This window comes from Solanum stenotomum, chromosome 11, assembly GCF_019186545.1.
Source record: "Solanum stenotomum isolate F172 chromosome 11, ASM1918654v1, whole genome shotgun sequence".
In the NCBI taxonomy this organism is placed as follows: domain Eukaryota; kingdom Viridiplantae; phylum Streptophyta; class Magnoliopsida; order Solanales; family Solanaceae; genus Solanum; species Solanum stenotomum.
In genome coordinates, this window is record NC_064292.1 from 18,756,279 (window position 1) to 18,777,752 (window position 21,474).

The 21,474-nt window shown below is 40.5% G+C and overlaps 1 protein-coding gene across 1 annotated transcript; it reads left to right on the forward strand.

Moving 5' to 3' along the window:
* The first annotated feature begins 374 nt into the window (after positions 1-374).
* On the forward strand, positions 375-3,357 carry LOC125845724 (uncharacterized). Its single transcript, XM_049525261.1, has 4 exons — positions 375-455; positions 676-1,044; positions 1,719-2,245; positions 3,132-3,357. Exons 1-4 carry the CDS (start codon positions 375-377, stop codon positions 3,355-3,357), a joined length of 1,203 nt encoding a protein of 400 aa, XP_049381218.1.
* The last annotated feature ends 18,117 nt before the right edge of the window (positions 3,358-21,474 follow it).

A 21,474-nucleotide genomic window follows, 5' to 3' on the forward strand; every position in this document is an offset into this window, starting at 1 on the left:
ATTTCCAATAATAAGTGGGTAAGTATTGTGCAGTGTGTACTAAAGAAGGGTGGTATGATAGTAGTGAAGACGAGAAAAGTGAGTTGATTCTCACCCGAACAGTCACTGGATGGAGAATTTGCACGAATTACCAGAAGTTAAATAAGGCCACATGAAAAGATCATTATCCTGTCCCCTTCATTGACCAAAATCTTGACCATCTGGCAGGGAATGAGTACTATTGCTTTTTAGATGGGTATTTTGGATATAATCAAATTTTGATTGTACCCGAAGATCAAGAGAAGACCACATTCAATTGTCCTTATGGTACATATGCTTTCAAATACATGCCATTTGGACTTTGCAATGCCCCGATGACTTTTCAAAGGTGAATGATGGCCACTTTTAATGATATGGTGGAGGACTTTGTAGAGGTATTCATGGATGATTTCTCCGTCTTTGGGAAATCTTTTGAGGTATGTTTCCGGAACGTTGATAAAGTACTTGCTTGATGTGAAAATACAAATTTACTACTTAACTGGGAGAAGTATTACTTCTTAGTTCGAGAAGGCATAGTGTTGGGTCACAAGGTGTCAAAACATGGCCTAGAAGTGGATAAAGCCAAGGTGGATATGATTAAAAAATTACCCCATCCTATTTATGTAAAAGGGGTGCGAAGTTTCCTTGGCCGTGCAGGGTTTTACCAGAGATTCATCAAAGATTTCAAAGAATGCAAGACCTATGTGCAGTCTCTTGGTGAAGGAGGTGAAATTTGAATTTGATGAGATGTGTTTGAAGACGTTTGAGGTTGTGAAACAGAACTTAATTGAAGCTCCAATCTTGATTGTTCCTAACTGGGAGCTACCATTTGTACTCATGTGTGATGCAAGCAATGTAGTAATGGGTGCAATATTGGGACTAAGAAAAGATAAGGTGTTCCATTCAATATATTGTGCGAGTAAGACCCTTGATTCTGCTCAAGCTAATTACACCGTGATTGAGAAGGAATTGCTAGCTCTAGTATTCACCTTTGACAAGTTTAGATCGTATTTGATAGGTACCAAGGTAATTGTTTATACATACAATGCAGCTATTAGGTACCTAATCAACAAGAAGGATGCAAAACCAAGGATAATTCGGTGGATATTNTGATTCTCACCCGAACAGTCACTGGATGGAGAATTTGCACGAATTACCAGAAGTTAAATAAGGCCACATGAAAAGATCATTATCCTGTCCCCTTCATTGACCAAAATCTTGACCATCTGGCAGGGAATGAGTACTATTGCTTTTTAGATGGGTATTTTGGATATAATCAAATTTTGATTGTACCCGAAGATCAAGAGAAGACCACATTCACTTGTCCTTATGGTACATATGCTTTCAAATACATGCCATTTGGACTTTGCAATGCCCCGATGACTTTTCAAAGGTGAATAATGGCCACTTTTAATGATATGGTGGAGGACTTTGTAGAGGTATTCATGGATGATTTCTCCGTCTTTGGGAAATTTTTGAGGTATGTCTCCGGAACGTTGATAAAGTACTTGCTTGATGTGAAAATACAAATTTACTGCTTAACTGGGAGAAGTATTACTTCTTAGTTCGAGAAGGCATAGTGTTGGGTCATAAGGTGTCAAAACATGGCCTAGAAGTGGATAAAGCCAAGGTGGATATGATTGAAAAATTACCCCATCCTATTTATGTAAAAGAGGTGCGAAGTTTCCTTGGCCGTGCAGGGTTTTACCAGAGATTCATCAAGGATTACAAAGATTGCAAGACCTATGTGCAGTCTCTTAGTGAAGGAGGTGAAATTTGAATTTGATGAGATGTGTTTGAAGACGTTTGAGGTTGTGAAGCAGAACTTAATTGAAGCTCCAATCTTGATTGTTCCTAACTGGGAGCTACCATTTGAACTCATGTGTGATGCAAGCAATGTAGCAATGGGTGCAATATTGGGACTAAGAAAAGCTAAAGTGTTCCACTCAATATACTATGTGAGTCAGACCCTTGATTCTGCTCAAGCTAATAACACCGTGACTGAGAAGGAATTGCTAGCTCTAGTATTCACCTTTGACAAGTTTAGATCGTATTTGATAGGTACCAAGGCAATTGTTTATACTTACAATGCAGCTATTAGGTACCTAATCGACAAGAAGGATGCAAAACCAAGGATAATTCGGTGGATATTGCTTCTACAAGAATTTGATCTTGGGATCAAAGACCGGAAGGGTATTGAGAATCAAATAGCTGATCATTTGTCCAGGTTAGAAGATTTTTCCCATGTACATAAAGGGAGATGAATACGTGAAGAATTTTTGGATGAGAAGTTGATGGCATTGGATATCTCTCAAGTGCCTTGATATGCTAATATACTAAATTTGTTAGTAAGTGGAGTCTACCCTCCAGGTGTAACTACCCAACATAACAAGAAGTTTACTTACGATGCTAAATTCTATATTTGGGATGAACCATTCTTGTTCAAAACAAGGAGTAGATCGAGTGGTGAAAAGATGAATTCTAGGATATATGGTCAAGCATGTGCTCAAGAGTTGTCATGCAAGTTCGTATGGAAGGCACCATGGAGAAGAGTGCACGATGCACAAGGTACTACAATCTGGGTTCTTTTGTCCTTCTCTATTTAAAGACTCAATTGCCTATGTGAAAGGATATAATCGATGCCAAAAAATGGGTTATGTATCGAGATGACAGGAGATTCCACTATATAACGATCTTGAGGTGGAAATCTTTGATGTGTGGGGTATTGACTTCATGGTTCCATTCCCACCATCTAGTGGAAACCAATATTTTCTGGTGGTTGTTGATTATGTGTCCAAATGAGTTGAGGCGGTAGCTCTACCCACGAATGACTCAAGAGTGGTGATTAAATTCATCAAGAAACACATTTTCACTCGCTTTGGTACTCTGAGGGCAATCCTAAGGGATGGAGGTAAGCATTTCATTAACCATTTAGTGAAGAATCTTCTTGCTAAGTATGATATCCAACATAAAGTTTCTACAACATATCATTCTCGAATAAGTGGTCAAGTGGAAGTGTAGAATAGTGAGGTGAAGCAAATCTTGCAGAAAACAGTGAATGCGCAGAGAAAAGATTGGTCTGAGAAGCTTGATGATGCTTTATGGGCATATAGGACTGCTTACAAAATACCAACCGAGACCTTTCCTAATCACATAGTGTTTGGAAAAGCATGTCATATTCCAGCGGAGCCAGAGCACCAAGCGTATTGGGCGATTGAGAAGTTAAATCTTGACCCTGAGATTGCCGGTAAGAAGAGAATAAGTCAATTGCATGAGCTTGAGGAGTTTCAGTTCCAAGCAGATGAGAATTCTAAGCTATACAAAAAGAAGACAAAATGATGGCATGAAAAGCACATAGTTGATGAGTCTGAGATTTGGACTCATTAAGGGGTTTGTTTATCATGATTTAGTGTCCTCAAATGCTTAATTTGTGCTAATAACTTATGTAAAATCCGTGATTTCTAGTTATTTGGATTGAGGAACAAGGCAAGGACACAAATTTGCAAAAAGGAACGAAGCGAGCTGAAAGAAGGAAGAAAAGAGAGTCTGGTGATCGCCAAGTTCATTTGGCGAGTCATCGAGTGGCCATTTGACCGCCTAAAGTTCTGGTGTATCAAGCCCTGAAGGAGAAAATCAAGTTGGTGGATCGCCGAGTGATTCTGTGATGCAGAGTGAGATCGCCCAAAGTTACAGACCTAGAGGATGCTGAAGGCCAAGGCAAAAAGGCGATGGAATTGACCAAATAGCGGATCACCGAGTTGATCGGCGAGCCTGACTTACTTCACCAAATGGCCCTTTGCAACATATTTTTGGTGAATATAAATACGTGTTTGAATATTTATATAAGAAGAGATTAGTATTGAATATTGAGTTCTACATTTTAGTGAGAGAATTCTGAGTATTGAGACAATTTTTCCTTGGTTTTAAAGAATTGAAAATTTTCACTTTTGAGATATTGGAAGTGGGTCTTTGAGATTCTTTCATTTGGACCTTTGTATAGAAGAAATTAATCGTACCCTGTTGATGGAAACACAATTTGGTAACGATTTCTATCTTTTTATCATGTCTAGCTTATACCCCAATTCTTGGGGTGTCATTATGTGATTATGGGATGATTTAGTTTATGGGTATTGCTAATTGTTAGTTTAAATGTTGTTTAGAAGTGATTTCAATAAGTAATTGTGGTTTAAATTCAAGAATTGTAGTTTCAAATGCAGTTCTACCTTCGTGATTTTGGCCTGCTCGAGAGAAGTTTTAAAACCAAGATTATTGGTTGATGGTCTGTAGGTATTGGGTTGTTATGGGTTCAATTCGAGAGGGCTAATCCTAAACCCTTTTCCACACATTCAGTTCGAGAGAGTGAATGGACTATAAGGAGTAGGCTGTTCTTATATTGCATTCTAGTTGATGTTCTAGAGAAATCGACTTGATTCAGGGTAAATTGTTCGAGAGAAAGTTTACCTCTTCTATAGTCTATCTTATTCATTTATTTACAACTATTTTCTAACAGTTGCAATTACCCATTTGTCTACATTAGCCTATAATCAAATCACATCCCAAGAACTCGTCTCATTATTGTTATTTTAGTATAATCTGTTGTTGTTGTAGTTTATAATTAAAACCAAAACCCTCTTATTTGACATTCGTGTCACCCAATGATTTGAATTATGTTTTTATTCGATAATGTCTATTCCTATGACTGATTTGAGCATATTCGCACTTGACTCTTGAATCTTAAACACGTACCACTCCTTATGGGATTCGACCTCAACTCATTTAGTTGGGTTATTATACTGACTAGTGATCGTTGACACATAGAATTGGATGAAGTGTCCTTGTAACGTTAATTAAAATGGTGTCGCTGCCGGGGAGTGTTGTTTGTTAAGATTCTTTGGTTAAGTTAAATTTTGTTCTTTTTAGTCATAGTTGAATCTACTTATTTTTATTTTAGTTTTGTGTGTTGATGTTTTGAACTGATGAAATACGTGTGAACGGAAGCAATGGTAGCCAAGTGGGCCACCAAGATGACATCGGAAACTTCAATGATGTCCACGAGTCTAATGTCAGTAACCCTCATCTAATGGGTGGAATTTATGCCAATCGCTTGCCTCCGGCTGAATTGAATGATGTGTTCCATATTACAAGTACCATGTTGCAGCTCTTGCAATTAAAAGGGTTATTTGGTGGGCTGGCTCATAAGGATCTCCATGAGCATATTAGAAACTCTGTTGATGTTTGCGGTCCGTTCTCCTTCAAGAACATATCCCAAGTGCCGGTCTGGTTGAGGTTGTTCCCATTTTCTTTAATGGGAGAAGCATGTAAGTGGTTGGCTGAATTTCCATGGGAATCAATCACTTTGTGGGAAGAGGTTGTCACCGCATTTCAAGTGTAATTTTTTCCTCATTCGAAGATGATGACTCTTTGGGATAGCATCCAAAGCTTCAAGTGTTTGGAGGGTGAGCCAATTTATTATACTTGGCTACGATTCAAGAAGTTGGTGCTGCAACGCCCAACTCATGGTTTTCCCGACAACGTTTTGCTGCATTATTTTTACCGAAGCCTTCATTTGGTGAATAAGGGTGTAGTTGACCTACTTTCTCCTAGAGGTTCTATGCAACAACCTTACATTATAGCAGCCCAACTTTTGGATGGTATGACCATAATTAATCGGGCTTGGTACATCTGTGAAGATGAGGTCTCCCCTCTCACGTTTAAATTTACCAAGGAGCAACTTGAGAAAGACCAAGAGAGGAATCAAAACATGGAAAAGATCATGACACAACTTGATATTTTGTCCAAAAATATCATGGGATTCGGTGCTCAAAGTGTCAATGTTGTGGGTGTTGGGTGTGTTAATCCTGATGAGGCCAAGTTTGAAGCATTGTAGAATGAAGAGGTGAACTTCCTTGCAAACCAAGGAGGTGGTTATCATTCAAACTACCCGAGGTAGGGTGGTAGCCAAGTTTGGAATAGGGATGATGGCTAGAAGGATCGTGATAGAGAGTGGAGGGATCGTAACCCCGCTTAGAAGGGATAGGGAAAAGGACAGGTACATTCCTCCCCACGAGGGCTAAAAGGGAAAGGATTCCGAGGGTGGTCGGTCTAAGGATATGCTTTCTCGTATTCTCAACAAGGTTGAGGGGTCCGATAAAATTTTGAAAGAAACGAAGGAAGATGTGTCGATCCTTAGCTAGATAGTTACCTATCATTCCGTCTCTATCAAACAATTGTAGACCTACATGGGTCATATTTCGTCTCATTTAAACCCGAGACAACAAGGGGAATTGCCTAGTGACACTATGGCCAACCCCAAAAATAAAGTTTGAGTGAGGACTTGCGTCGTGCCATGCTGGTATATAAGGCACTGCTTGGGAGGCAATCCAAGTTTTATTTATTTATTTTTTTTATTCTAAAATAATGGTGTGTTGATTGTGAAGGTTAAAGTGTGGAATGTGTTTGAAAAATGTAGATTAGCGAACAAAATGTCCAGTTGGTGACTCGCAGAAGAAGTCGGCGAGCCTGATTTGGACCGCCGTTGGACTAAAGCAATTTTGAAATTGGAATCTGTAAAACTCGATAAGTCTAGGAGACAATCAGCGTGTCGCCGAACATGTTGGCAATCACTACTTTCTCCGCCGTTTGGACTCTCACCTTAACTGGAGATCCTGTAAAACTCGGCGAGGTAAGTGCCCACTCGGCGTGTTACCAAGTGGGTTGGCGAGCAAAATTAATGTCGTCGAATGGGCGAGAACTGAATGGTTTTAAAGGCCGAAAGTTAAAAACTTCAAAATCTTTCACATTCCCTCACTTTTCAACTTTCCAAACTCACACCCACACTATAATATCCCATATTTTCATGTTTATACTATTTTTTGGTCTTCAACGCTGTGTTCAGAGTTGGATATCTTTGGTGCCTAGCATTTCAACTTATCTAATAGGCATTAAAGGTTGGTTTTCCGAACCCCAAACCTGTAATTAGCAATTTTACTCATTTGCAATTGTTCTTGTCTTAGTGATGTGTGTTGGTCCTCTCTGATTCGTAATTGTATGCTTCTGTGCCTGTTTTAATTTGAATATCATGCCTAGATTGCCTACAATTTTGATTTCCCAAAATTATGTGCTTAAAATTAATCAATCTTGTTGGGTTCAGTTTTGTTGTTGTTGGATCTAGTCGGGTGAAGTCTAAGTAACCTACATTTGTGCCAAATGACGTACTTTGCCTAATGATGGAGCGATTGGCGTCATTCCAAAGGCGTAAGTCCTCAAATGGCCAAATTTGGCCAAATCGAGAGAAGTTTGAGTATCCCGGGGGCATGGGTAGTATGGGTCTAAGTTTAATTGAGCGTGTGCATGTTTTTTATTTTTGTTTTCAGGGGCTGCGGGTTTATTTTTGGAAGATGGGGTAGAAATTGGGCACGTTGGGCAGTTTGTTGTGCTGGGTCGAGCTCACCGAACCACTTGGCGGTTCACCGAATCCCCCTATCTCGCCTTTAATTTCATGCTTAAATTGAATTTGGGTNTTAATTGAGCGTGTGCATGTTTTTTATTTTTGTTTTCAGGGGCTGCGGGTTTATTTTTGGAAGATGGGGTAGAAATTAGGCACGTTGGGTAGTTTGGTGAGCTGGGTCGAGCTCACCGAACCACTCGGCGGTTCACCGAATCCCCCTATCTTGCCTTTAATATCATGCTTAAATTGAGTTTGGGTTCTGTAACTTTTGGCGAGAAGCCTGAGTTCACTGAGTGCACTTGGTGACTCGTTGATTTTCATTCTTGATCGCCCTTTCTGCGCCGCTAACCTTTGAAATGCATGGTAACTTTCGGCGGGCTTGTTTGTGCTCGCCGAATGGCGTCGTTGATTTGCCGAATGTCCCCTCCCATCCCTGACATGCCTATTTTTCTGAGAATTTTTAAGCCAATACTTTCGGCGAGCCCGATCTAGCTCGCCAAAGTGATTCGGCGACTTGCCGATCGGTTCAACGAGTCTCTCTGCAACTATTTTTCTGCAAATTTTCTTGAACTGTTCTTAACTTTCTATAATGTGTTTGTAGATATGGCTAGACCAAAAGTGGCTGGTAAAAACATGTCGCCCCATAAGAGGGCGAAGGGAATCACAATCAACGAGGATGCAGCTGCATCCAAGGATAAAGCTACCAAACTTCCCACCACAGGTGGGAAAGGAAAAGGGAACGTTGATAAAGTACTTGCTTGATGTGAAAATACAAATTTACTGCTTAACTGGGAGAAGTGTCACTTCTTAGTTCGAGAAGGCATAGTGTTGGGTCACAAGGTGTCAAAGCATGGCCTAGAAGTGGATTAATCCAAGGTGGATGTGATTGAAAAATTACCCCCTCCTATTTATGTAGTAAGTTTGTGAAGTTTGCTTGGCCGTGCAGGGTTTTACCAGAGATTCATCAAGGATTTCTAAGATTGCAAGACCTATGTGCAGTCTCTTGGAAAATGAGGTGAAATTTGAATTCGATGAGATGTGTTTGAAGGCGTTTGAGGTTGTGAAGCAGAACTTAATTGAAGCTCCAATCTTGATTGTTCCTAACTGGGAGCTACCATTTGAACTCATGTGTGATGCAAGCAATGTAGTAATGGGTGCAATATTGGGACTAAGAAAAGATAAGGTGTTCCATTCAATATATTGTGTGAGTAAGACCCTTGATTCTGCTCAAGCTAATTACACCGTGATTGAGAAGGAATTGCTAGCTCTAGTATTAACCTTTGACAAGTTTATATCGTATTTGATAGGTACCAAGGTAATTTTTTATACATACAATACAGCTATTAGGTACCTATTCAACAAGAAGGATGCAAAACCAAGGATAATTCGGTGGATATTGCTTCTACAAGAATTTAACCTTTAGGTCAAAGACTGGAAGGGTATCAAGAATCAAATAACTGATCATTTGTCCAGGTTAGAAGATTTTTCCTATGTACATAAAGGGAGATGAATACGTGAAGAATTTTTGGATGAGAAGTTGATGGCATTGGATATCTCTCAAGTGCCTTGATATGCTAATATAGTAAATCTGTTAGTAAGTGGAGTGTACCCTTCAGGTGTAACTACCCAACAGGACAAGAAGCTGACTTACGATGCTAAATTCTACATCTGGGATGAACCATTCTTGTTCAAAAAAAGGAGTGGATCGAGTGGTGAAAAGATGAATTCCAGGATATATGGTCAAGCATGTGCTCAAGAGTTGTCATGCAAGTTTATATGGAGGGCACCATGTAGGAGAGTGCACGATGCACAAGGTACTACAATCTGGGTTCTTTTGTCCTTCTCTATTTAAAGACTCCATAGCCTATGTGAAAGGATGTAATCGATTCCAAAAAATGGGTTATGTATCGAGAAGACATGAGATGCCACTAAATAATATTCTTGAGGTGGAAATCTTTAATGTGTGGGGTAGTGACTTTATGGTTCCATTCCCACCATCTAGTGGAAACCAATATATTCTGGTGTTTGTTGATTATGTGTCCAAATGGGTTGAGGTGGTAGCTCTACCCACGAATAACTCAAGATTGGTGATTAACTTCATCAAGAAGCACATTTTCACTCGCTTTGGTACTCTGAGGGCAATCATAAGTGATGGAGGTAAGCATTTCATTAACCATTTAGTGAAGAATCTTCTTGCTAAGTATGATATTCGACATAAAGTTTCTACAACATATCATTCTCAAACAAGTGGTCAAATGGAACCGTAGAATAGAGATGTGAAGCAAATCTTGCAGAAAACAGTGAATGCGCATAGAAAAGATTGGTCTGAGAAGCTTGATGATGCTTTATGGTCATATAAGACTTCTTACAAAACACCCACCGAGACTTCTCCCAATCACATAGTGTTTGGAAAAGTATGTCATATTCCAGCGGAACAAGAGTACCAAGCGTATTGGGTGATTGAAAAGTTAAATCTTGACCCTGAGATTGCCGGTAAGAAGAGAATAAATCAATTGCATGAGCTTGAGGAGTTTCATATCCAAGCAGATGAGAATTCTAAGCTATACAAAGAGAAGACAAAATGATGGCATGAAATGCACATAGTTGATGAGTCCGAGATTTGGACTCATTAAGGGGTTTGTTTATAATGATTTAGTGTCCTCAAATGCTTATTTTGTGCTAATAACTGATGTAATATCCTTGATTTCTAGGTATTTGGATTGAGGAACAAGGCAAGGACACAAATTTGCAAAAAGGAACGAAGCGGGCTGAAAGAAGGAAGAAAAGAGAGTCTGGTGATCGCCAAGTTCATTTGGCGAGTCGCCGAGTGGCCATTTGACCGCCTAAAGTTCTGGTGTGCCAAGCCCTGAAGGAGAAAATCAAGTAGGCGGATCGCCGAGTGTTTCCGCGATGCAGAGTTAGATCGCCCAAAGTTACAGACCTAGAGGATGCTGAAGGCCAAGGCAAAAAGGCGATGGAATTGACCAAATGGTGGATCACCGAGTTGATCGGAGAGACTGATTTACTGTGCCGAATGTCTCTTCGCAACATATTTTTGGTTACTATAAATACGTGTTTGAATATTTAGATAAGAAGAGATTAGTATTGAATATTGAGTTCTACGTTTTAGAGAGAGAATTCTGAGTATTGAGACAATTTTTCCTTGGCTTTGAAGAATTGAAAATTTTCACTTTTGAAAAATTGGAAGTGGGTCTTTGAGATTCTTCAATTTGGACCTTTGTATAGACGAAATTAATCGTACCCTATTGATGGAAACACAATTTGGTAACAATTTCTATCTTTTTATGATGTCTAGCTTAAACTCTCGGGGTGTCATTATGTGATTATGGGCCGATTTAGTTTATGGGTATTGCTAATTGTTAGTTTAAATGCTGTTTAGAAGTGATTTCAATAAGTAATTGTGGTTTAAATTAAACAATTATAGTTTCAAATGCAGTTCTACCTTCGTGTTTTTGGCTTGCTCGAGAGAGAGGTTTTAAAACCAAGATTATTAGTTGATGGTCTGTGGGTATTGGGTTGTTATGGGTTCAATTCGAGAGGGTGAACCCTAAACCCTTTTCCACACATTCAGCTCGAGAGAGTGAATGGACTACAAGGAGTAGACTGTCCTTATTTTGCATGCTAGTCGATGTTCTAGAGAAATCAACTTGATTCAGGGTAAATTGTTCGAGAGAAAGTTTACCTCTTCTGTAGTCTAACTTATTCATTCATTTACTGCTATTTTCTAATAGTTCCAATTACCTATTTGTCTACATTAGCCTATAATCGAATCACATCTCGAGAACTCATCTCATTATTGTTATTTTCGTATTATTTGTTGTTGCTGTAGTTTATAATTAAAACCAAATCCCTCTTATTAGACATTCGTGTCACCCTCTGATTTGAATTATGCTTTTATTCGATAATGCCTATTCCTATGACTGATTTGAGCATATTCACACTTGACTCTTGAATCTTAAACAAGTAGCACTCCTTATGGGATTCGACCTCAATTCATTTAGTTGGGTTAATATACTGACTAGCGATCGTTGAAACTTAGAATTGGATGAAGTGTCCTTGAAACGTTAATCAAAATGGTGCTGCTGCCGGGGAATGTTGTTGGTTAAGATTCTTTGGTTAAGTTGAATTTTGTTCTTTTTAGTCATAGTTGAATCTACTTATATTTAGTTTTGTTTTGTGTGTTGATGTTTTGAACTGATGAAATGCGTATGAACGGAAGCAATGGTAGCCAAGTGGGCCACCAAGATGACATCGGAAACCTCAACGATGTCAACGAGCCTAATGTCAATAACCCTCATCTAATGGGTGGAATTAGTGCCATTCGCTTGCCTCCGGCTGAATTGAACGATGTGTTCCATATTACAAGTACCATGTTGCTGCTCTTGCAATTAAAAGGGTTATTTGGTGGGCTGGCTCATAAGGATCCCCATGAGCATATTAGAAACTCTGTTGATGTTTACGGGTCGTTCTCCTTCAAGAACATATCCCAAGTGTCGGTCCGGTTGGGCTTGTTCCCATTTTATTTAATTGGAGAAGCATGTAAGTGGTCGGCTGAATTTCCATGGGAATCAATCACTTCGTGGGAAGAGGTTGTCACCGCATTTCAAGTGCAGTTTTTCCCTCCTTTGAAGATAATGACTCTTCGGGATAGCATCCAAAGCTTCAAGTGTTTAGAGGGTGAGCCAATTCATAAGACTTGGCTATGATTCAAGAAGTTGGTGCTACAATGCCCAACTCATGGTTTGCCCGACAACGTTTTGCTGCAATAGTTTTACCGAAGCCTTAATTCGGTGAATAAGGGTGTAGCTGACCAACTTTCTCCTAGAGGTTTGATGCAACAACCTTACATTATAGCAGCCCAACTTTTGGATGGTATGACCACAATTAATCGGGTTTGGTACACTCGTGAAGATCAGGTCTCCCCTCTCACGTTTAAATTGACCAAGGAGCAGCTTGTTTAAGACAAAAAGAGGGATCAAAACATGGAAAAGATCATGACACAACTTGACATTTTGTCCAAGAATATCATGGGATTCGGTGCTCAAAGTTTTAATGTGTTTGAAAAGTGCAGATTGGCGAACAAAATGTCTAGTTGGTGACTCGCCGAAGAAGTCGGCGAGCCCGACTTGGACCGCCGTTGGACTCAATCAATTTTGAAATTGGAGTCTGTAAAATTCGGCGAGTCGAAGAGCAAATTGGCGCGTCGCCGAACATGTTGGCAATCACGACTTTCTCCGCCATTTGGACCCCCACATTAACTGGAGGTCCTGTAAACTCGGCGAGGTAAGTGCCCACTCGACATATCACCGAGTGAGTTGGGGAGCAAAATTAATGTCGCCGAATAGGCGAGAACTGAACGGTTTTAAAGGTCAAAAGTTAAAAACTTCAAAATCTTTCACATTCCCTCACTTTTCAACTTTCCAAACTCACACCCGAACTATAATTTCCCATATTTTCGTGTGTTTACTGTTTTTTGGTCGTCGACTCTGTGTTCAGAGTTGGATATCTTTGGCGCCTAGCATTTCAACTTATCTAATAAGCATTAAAGGTTGGTTTTCCGAACCCCGAACCTATAATTTGCGATTTTACTCATTTGCAATTGTTCTTGTCTTAGTGATGTGTGTTGGGCCTCTCTAATTCGTAATAGTATGCTTCTGTGCCTGTTTTAATTCGAATATCATGCCTAGATTGTCCACAATTTTGATTTCCTAAAATTATGTGCTTAAAATTAATCAACCTTGTTGGGTTGTGTTTTGTTGTTGTTCGGTCTAGTCAGGTGAAGTCTAAGTAACCTACATTTGTGCCAAATGACGTACTTTGCCCAATGATGGAGCGATTGACGTCATTCCTAAGGGCGTAAGTCCTCAAATGGCCAAATTTGGCTAAATCGAGAGAAGTTTGAGTATCCTTGGGGCATGGGTAGTATGGGTCTAAGTTTAATTGAGTGAGTGCATGTTTTTGATTTTTGTTTTCAGGGGCTGCAGGGTTATTTTTGGAAGATGGGGTAGAAACTAGGCACGTTGGGCAGTTTGGTGAGCTGGGTCGAGCTCACCGAACCACTCGGCGATTCACCGAATCCCCCTATCTAACCTTTAATTTCATGCTTAAATTGAGTTTGGGTTCAGTAACTTTTGGCGAGAAGCCTGAGTTCGCCGAGTGCACTCGGTGACTCGTCGATCTTCTTTCTTGATCGCCCTTTCTGCGCCCCTAACCTTTTAAATGCGCTGTAACTTTCGACGGGCTGGTCTATGCTCACCGAATGGCGTCGTTGATTTGTCGAAAGTCCCCTCCCATCGCCGACATGCCAGTTTTTCTGAGAATTTTTAAACCAATACTTTCGGCGAGCCCTATCTAGCTCACCAAAGTTATTCAGCGACTAGCCGATCGGTTCAGCGAGTCTCTCTGCAACTTTTTTTTTGCAAATTTTCTTGAATTGTTCTTAACTTTCTATAATGTGTTTGCAGATATGGCTAGACCAAAAGTGGCTGGTAAAGACATGCTGCCCCACAAGAGGGCCAAGGGAATCACAATCAACGAGGATGCAGTTGCATCCAAGGCTAAATCTACCAAACTTCCCACCACATGTGGGAAGGGAAAAGGAAAGGGAAAGGCACCTGCACCTGCTTCACTAGAGGTCAGCTCCGATAGTGACAGGATCTATGCCACTCGCCTCACCACTTCTGAGAGTGAGGCTGAGCACCAAGATCCTTAGGCTGCCACTTCTAAGCCTGAGAATGAACTCTAGTTAGCCCAGAGACCGGAGCTGTGATCCAAGCAGTTGAATGATCCATCTAGGATCAGGACACCTCAAGCTTCTACCACTCCTCCTGCTCCAGCATAAGATATGGTTCTAGCATCACCGGTACAAGGTCCTCCTCCCCGATCCATGAACAGACTGAAGACTGAGGGGCAGAGGACCATCATAGAGGAAAAGAGGTTGTCCACTGATGGAGTCATTGACAGATATCTGGAGATCATGAGTTTCCTAAGGTCGCACAAATTACAGTTGTTCACTCGACCCCGAGGTCCTTATGTTCCAAATTGGGTCTGGGAGTTCTGCAGTGCCTACGGAGCCCTGGTACCACAAGGGAAGCAACTGACAACCAAATTCAAGCCGGTTGACTGTGTGGTTGTGACGGGTAAAAAGGTAAAATGTGATAGCGCTGCCATTAATGCAGTCCTAGAATGTTCAACTAGATTTGAGGATGATTGTCAATACAAGATCAGGACAAAAACATTGGAAAATATGAAGAAGTGGTTGGCCCCTCTAATATCAGACGGTACTCCTAAATGGCTCGAGGTTAGAGCACCCATTAAGAAAAAGGACCTCAATGTATCAAAAAGGTATTGGTTTGGCTTCATCAGTAGTACCATTATGTCATCCCATAACGAGTCAATTCTTCACCACGCCAAATCAGCCTATCTTGGTTGCATCATTAATGGGACGAGGCTGAACTTGGGGGTGATTATTACACAAGAGATGCTTATGAGGGCCAAACAGCGCCAAACATCTCTACCTTTTCGGTGTTGATTACCGAGGTGTGCAGACAGGCTCGGGTGCCTAGAAATAAGAAGAATGATGTGGAGTGATTCCCACATCTTCTACTGACATCCAGAGAATTAAGGCGGAGTATTTGAAAGATGAGGCCAAGAAGAAGAAGGCTTCCCCAGTGGACACATCCTCGGTTGTTTATGTTCAGACACTACCTGCAGAGGCAGTATTGCCTACTCCGACCCTTGGGCCTTCAGGTAATTCTAGCACTGCCCCTTCCATGATGCCTAGTTCCTCTGCTGCTCCTTTGCCCCCTAGATCCGGTACTCACCCTGGCTACATTACTAAGGATGGGGCAACTAGACCATTCTACTGATAGAAGCGCCTCCAGACTTGAGGCCACCATCCCTGGCATGATCGAGAGGGCTCTTGCTGATGTTGTGACACCATTGAGTTCTACTATTGATGCCCTTGCGGCACATATAGCGGTGTGTGAACAAGGCCAAGGGGCCACTGATGAGGTGACGGCTTTGAAGGCCGCCATTGTTGAGCTGAGGAGAGATGTGGACCAGCTGAAGTCCACCAACATGTCGATGATTTTAGGGAAAATAGAGATCTCTGATGTGCCAGTTGATCCAGATGTCCCTCTGGTTACCACAGGAGATGAGGTTTTAGTTGATGAGGTGGCCGTTGCTGAGTCCGAGGCTGAGACTGATGAGGAGCAACTTTCTGATGAGCAGACTTCCTATGAGGGCCTGACAAAGCTTGAGGAGACAATGATAGATTCATCTGTGCGGATTTCTTTCATAGACACTACCATGGCTGGATCTATTCTTCTTGATACCTAAGGTACTGATGCCCAATATCAGAGTACTACACCGAACACTGATGCCCCGACAGATGGAGCGACTGCGTAGACATGACTTCTTTTTTACCTCCATCTCTGTCTTCTTATATTGATTTTTGGATATTTTATTGCATTTGAGAACACATTCTTTTTTTGTTCGTGGTGGGGTGAGGTATTTCCATACCTAGTTCTTGTGGTGATGATTTTTGTATATATTGGGTTTTGTGCTATATATTGTGTTTTGGCTCTATGTTGTGGATATTTGAGCTTGTGGTTCCTTGTTTTAATTGAAAATGGTTTTTGGACCCTTTTAAAAAATTTGCCAGCCTTCTTGATTGTGTTTGAATGTGATTATTCTTGTGCAAATTTGAGTATCAGTTATGATCAATATCGATGACTTGAATGGTGCTCTCAATCGAACAAACATGAATGTGTGGCTATGATGAGGCCGCACATTCATATGTGAACTTTTTGCATCTCATTGTGACTAGTCGGTTATCGAATTCAGTCTTTTGTGATGAACATTGCACAGTAAAGAAAGTGTGGAGTCTTGTTTGACATTGGTGTTAATGCCTTGTGTGATGAGCTTTCTGTGAACCATGTGTGATGACACCTAGAATTTGCCCCGTTGGTCCTGTTGACTAAGTGATGCATGCTCTTGAAATGACCTTAGGCAACAATTTTAAAGAGTGAAACAATTTGACAATATACCTCTTTTGTGGCCTACCTTGTGAGTGTGTGAACTTTGGTTAAACACCCTTTGAGCGTACCTTTTTCTTGGAAGAAACTTGATGAAATTGTGACCTTTCTTTATCCCTTCACCCATAATCCTCATGAGATGTAGTTTGTTGGAATAGCCAACTTAGGCCAAAAGCTTAAGTTGGGGGTGTGGTGATAAAAGAAGGTAAATCAAGAAGTGAAAAGAAATCCCCCTTGATCCATGATTTTAAGAAATATGGAATCCCTCCATACAAAAAAAAAAACAGAAAAAGAAAAGGTGAATGAAAAAAAATGAAAAAGTTTTGAAATAAAGTTGTGAAAGTGCAAAAGAAAATTGGGGTGTCCGGTAGTCCATGGAAAATGAATAATGGGGTGAATTTTAAGTATTAATGAGAATGATGAAGAAAAGGAAGGGAAGTGTTGTTCATACCACATTTCATGAGGATAAGCAACCACTGAGCCTAAATGACCATACCTTTACACTCAGCCCCGTTACAAACCTTGAAACCTTTTTGATATTGAGTGAGCTGAAACAAGTGTTGATTGGAAAATAAGGGCAAACTTAAGGGTGAAGTCATGCATGTGTTCATCTTTGTTAGTGTGAGAGTTTTTTTATTCCAAAACTATAAATTGTTGAACCATTGTGTGTGAATATGGAATCCTTCTTTGTGTGAGGTCATTGAGTACCTTTGTTGAGCTTGAACTTGCATTTGAAGCAAGTTTAATGAACTTGAGAATTTTTTATAATGGTGAGTCACAACTTGAGTCTTTGAGTGCACAATTGATCCTTGCATAAGTAAATTAAGTCTTGTTGTGTGCATTCATGAGTCTTGTGTAGTACTATTTGAGACATCCTTTTTGAACTGCTGAACTTGAATTTTACTTGAGGACAAGCAAACTTATAAGTTGGGGGTGTTGATGAGTCCGACATTTGGACTCATTCAGGGGTTTGTTTATAATGATTTAGTGTCCTCAAATGCTTATTTTGTGCTAATAACTAATGTAAAATCCTTGATTTCCATGTATTTGGATTGAGGACCAAGGCAAGGACACTAATTTGCGTATTTGGATTGAGGACCAAGGCAAGGACACTAATTTGCAAAAAGGAACAAAATGAGTTGAAAAAAGGAAGAAAAGAGAGCCTGGTGATTGCCAAGTCCATTTGGCGAGTTGCCGAGTGGCCATTTGATGGCCTAAAGTTCCAGTGCGCCAAGCCCTGAAGGAGAAAATCAAGTCGGCGATAGAAAGGAGCAGTCGACGAATCGCCGATTGATTTTGCGATGCAGAGTTAGATCACCCAAAGTTACAGACCTGGAGGATGCTGAAGGCCAAGGCAAAAAGGCGATGTAATTGACCAAATGCCGGATCACCGAGTTGATCGGCGAGCCCGACTTATTGCGCCAAATGGCTCTTCGGAGTATATTTTTGGCGACTATAAATACATGTTTGAATATTTAGATAAGAAGAAATTAGTATTGAATATTGAGTTCTAAGGTTTAGAGAGAGAATTTTGAGTATTGAGACAATATTTCCTTGGCTTTGAAGAATTGAAGTTTTTCACTTTTGAGAAATTGGAAGTGGTTCTTTGAGATTATTCAATTTGGACCTTTGTAAAGACGAAATTAATCGTACCCAGTTGATGGAAACACAATTTGGTAACTATTTCTATCTTTTTATGATGTCTAGTTGAAACCCCAATTCTTGGGGTGTGATTATAGGCTGATTTAGTTTATGGGTATTGGTAATTGTTAGTTTAAATGTTGTTTAGAAGTTATTTCAATCAATAATTGTGGTTTAAATTAAAGAATTGTAGTTCCAAATGCAGTTCTACCTTCGCGTTTTTGGCTAGCTCGAGAGAGCGGTTTTAAAACCATGATTATTGGTTGATGGTCTATAGGTATTGGGTTGTCATGGGTTTAGCTTGAGAGAGTTAATCCTAAACCCTTTTCCACACATTCGGCTCGAGAGAGTGAATGGACTACGGCGTAAGTTGTTCTAGTCGACGTTCGAGAGAAATGGACTAGATTTGGGGTAAATTGTTCGAGAGAAAGTTTACCTCCTCTATACTTTAGCTTATTCACTAATTTACAACTATTTTCTAACAGTTGCAATTACCCATTTGTCTACATTAGCCTATAATCGAATCACATCCCAAGAACCCGTCTCATTATTGTTGTTTTCGTATTATTTGTTGTTGCTGTAGTTGATAATTAAAACCAAAGCCCTCTTATTTGACATTCGTGTCATCCCTTGATTTGAATTATGTTTTTATTTGATAATGTCTATTCCTATGACCGATTTGAGCATATTCACACTTGAATCTTGAATCCTAAACATGTACCACTCCATGTGGGATTCGACCCCAACTCATTTAGTTGGGTTATTATACTGACTAGTGATCGTTGACACTTAGAATTAGATGAAGTGTCCTTGAAACGTTAATCAATAGTTCCTCACACTTTTTCTCCGGGCGAAAAGGTACTACTCTTTAACTCAAGACTTAAGTTATTCCCCACAAACTAAGGTCAAAATGGAGTGGGCCCTTTGAAGTGGTGAGGATGACACAACATGGTGCGGTAGAACTTAAAGGTAAAAATGCCCCGTTGTTCTTGGTGAATAGGCAAAGGGTCAAGCACTACTTTGGTGAAAATACGGATCGCGATCGAGAAGCTCTTGAACTAAATGATGAATGAGCCGCGATATTAAACAAGGCGCTCCCCGCGAGGCAACCCTGAAAGATATAGTTTGAGTTTATAGGATTTAGTGAAGTTTTATTAGTTTTAGTTACTAATTTGGTAGGATGTTTGTTTAGTTTGTTTTATTTGTAATAATTAGGAATTATAACGAAAAATACAAAAATAGGAGTCGTACCACGACCAGAACTAATGCGCTGAGTGGGAAGCAACCTACCAATATTTTTTACGTAGTTTGGATGATGCACAGGATATCAGAGACCACTTCATAACAGAAAAGGAAACAAGCCCACTAGAAAATGGACAAGGATGCCCTGCCTCAGCCGAGCACAGGAATGGCGCGCCATGCCAGAGTTCCAAGTACTATACCTTTTTTTGGCGCACTGGCAGTGCCTCGGGACTAGGTCGCCCAAAGAAGATTTACAGGAGTCGTACCTAGCGTAGCACCGACATGTCACGCAAAAGGTGCAAGCACCGATCAGGTGCATCGCTCCATCGAGGAAACTACTAGTGGCGGTTTTGGGTGCACGTGTGGCATGCCATTCCCTATCGTACCACCATTCTTTTTCTGGAATTTTTTTTGGAATTCATGGGACCCACTTCAAATCCCACCTTAAATCTTTAACCTACCCAAACCCACCTCACTTTCTCTCTTTCTTCCTCTACCTGACGAACTCCCCCAATTCTCTCTAAATTCTCCATTTTTTCCTTCATCTTCTTCACTTAATTCCCCAAATTCCTCCATTAATTCTTCTTAAAACCTTCTTCTGTTACCTTTTCCTCCACTCCCAACCACTAAGACCCACAAAATTCCAAAGAAATATCAAACCCACTAAAACCAACCCCCTACCCCACTACCTACTCGAACCCCTCCCCTCCTTCTTCCCCCATAATTTTTTCCTCTCTTTTCTTTCTTCTTTTCTTCCATACTTGGGTAAGAGAATGGCTCCTCAGGGTAAAAATACTGTAAGTAGCGCAGGTGCTAAGCGAAGTAGAAAATGAGAGGCTTTCGGAAGTTTAAGTAAGGCACCTACCGAGTAGCTGCCTCAAAATTTTGATAAGTAAGCAGTTATGCACTATGGAGAGGAGTGGTACGATTGTCAACAGGAGGCTAAGTGCATAGGGGATGAATATGTAAATAAAGGGCGATTGCTAGCGGAATTTCCTCAAATTCACGCTCAAGTCCCTACTTTGGGGCTTCCATACATTTTTATGGATCAAGATGAGTATAATTTGAGTCTTGTGCGTGAATTATATGCTAATTGGAATGGGCATAATTTAAGGTGGAATCAAGGTCTTATTCGTAATAATCGTGTGCAATTTTTGATAGAATCATAGAATGAATTTTTGGGTGCTCCTAACTATGATCATTCTAAATTTCAATCCATGATAGAACAACCCCCTTATGATGATATTAGGCATACATTATTTGGGGTGAACTCTGTGGCTAGGTGCAATAGAGTTAGAGATATGGGTCGACATTCGGCTTTGCATTACGCCCATTTTTAAGATTGTGTTGAGTACCCTATTGTCATGTAAACAAACAACTGAGGACACTAAAGAAAAGAGTTGTGTTGGTCTACCGACTTATGAAGGGTCTGCCAATTAATGCAGGTGTTATGTTGAGGCATAATATGCTGAAGTTTTGGACTAATAAATGGTGGCGCTTTTGTTATGGTAGAAAACTCAGTAGGTATCTTCGGGCTTTGGAAATTGAAGAATAAAACCATGATGTATGTCCTCCCTGTGCCCCTCACTTGGTATTCCACTTGGTTTATGTCACAAAGACTAAAGCACATTATCAATCTCAAGGGCAAGTGTTGTCTGTCGTTGATAGGCAAGCCCAGGATGATAGCTGGATGGGTCGAATGTATGGGATGGCCAAGCTTCAACAGTGGATTAGTGGGCGTTGGATGATTGAGGATGAAATGGCGACATTGGGTGAGTGTTACCTATTGATGGATAGCGTGATGTACATGTGTCAGATGGGCCCGGGATTCTAAGAACCCATTGATGATGATGATGATGATGATGCCACTGATGATGAGGAGAATGGATTGGAAGAGGATGAGTCAAATGATGTTTACCCCGGAGATGATGATACTGATGCGGGCGATGGTGATGGTGACGAAGCCTTAATGGTTGAGGATTTTTCTATGAATGGAGCGACTTGCTGATCTAAAACATGTGTCCTGGAAGCCGACATGGAGTTTTCTTTCACTCTTCACTTTGTTTT

Excerpts from the sequence above, each read along its gene's own strand:
- LOC125845724 (XM_049525261.1), top strand. The coding sequence starts at position 375 with ATGGCCACTTTTAATGATATGGTGGAGGACTTTGTAGAGGTATTCATG. Across the intron at positions 1,045-1,718 it reads CGTATTTGATAGGTACCAAG|GGTTTTACCAGAGATTCATC; the intron begins GTAATTGTTTAT and ends TTGGCCGTGCAG. Across the intron at positions 2,246-3,131 it reads ATAGCTGATCATTTGTCCAG|GACTGCTTACAAAATACCAA; the intron begins GTTAGAAGATTT and ends ATGGGCATATAG.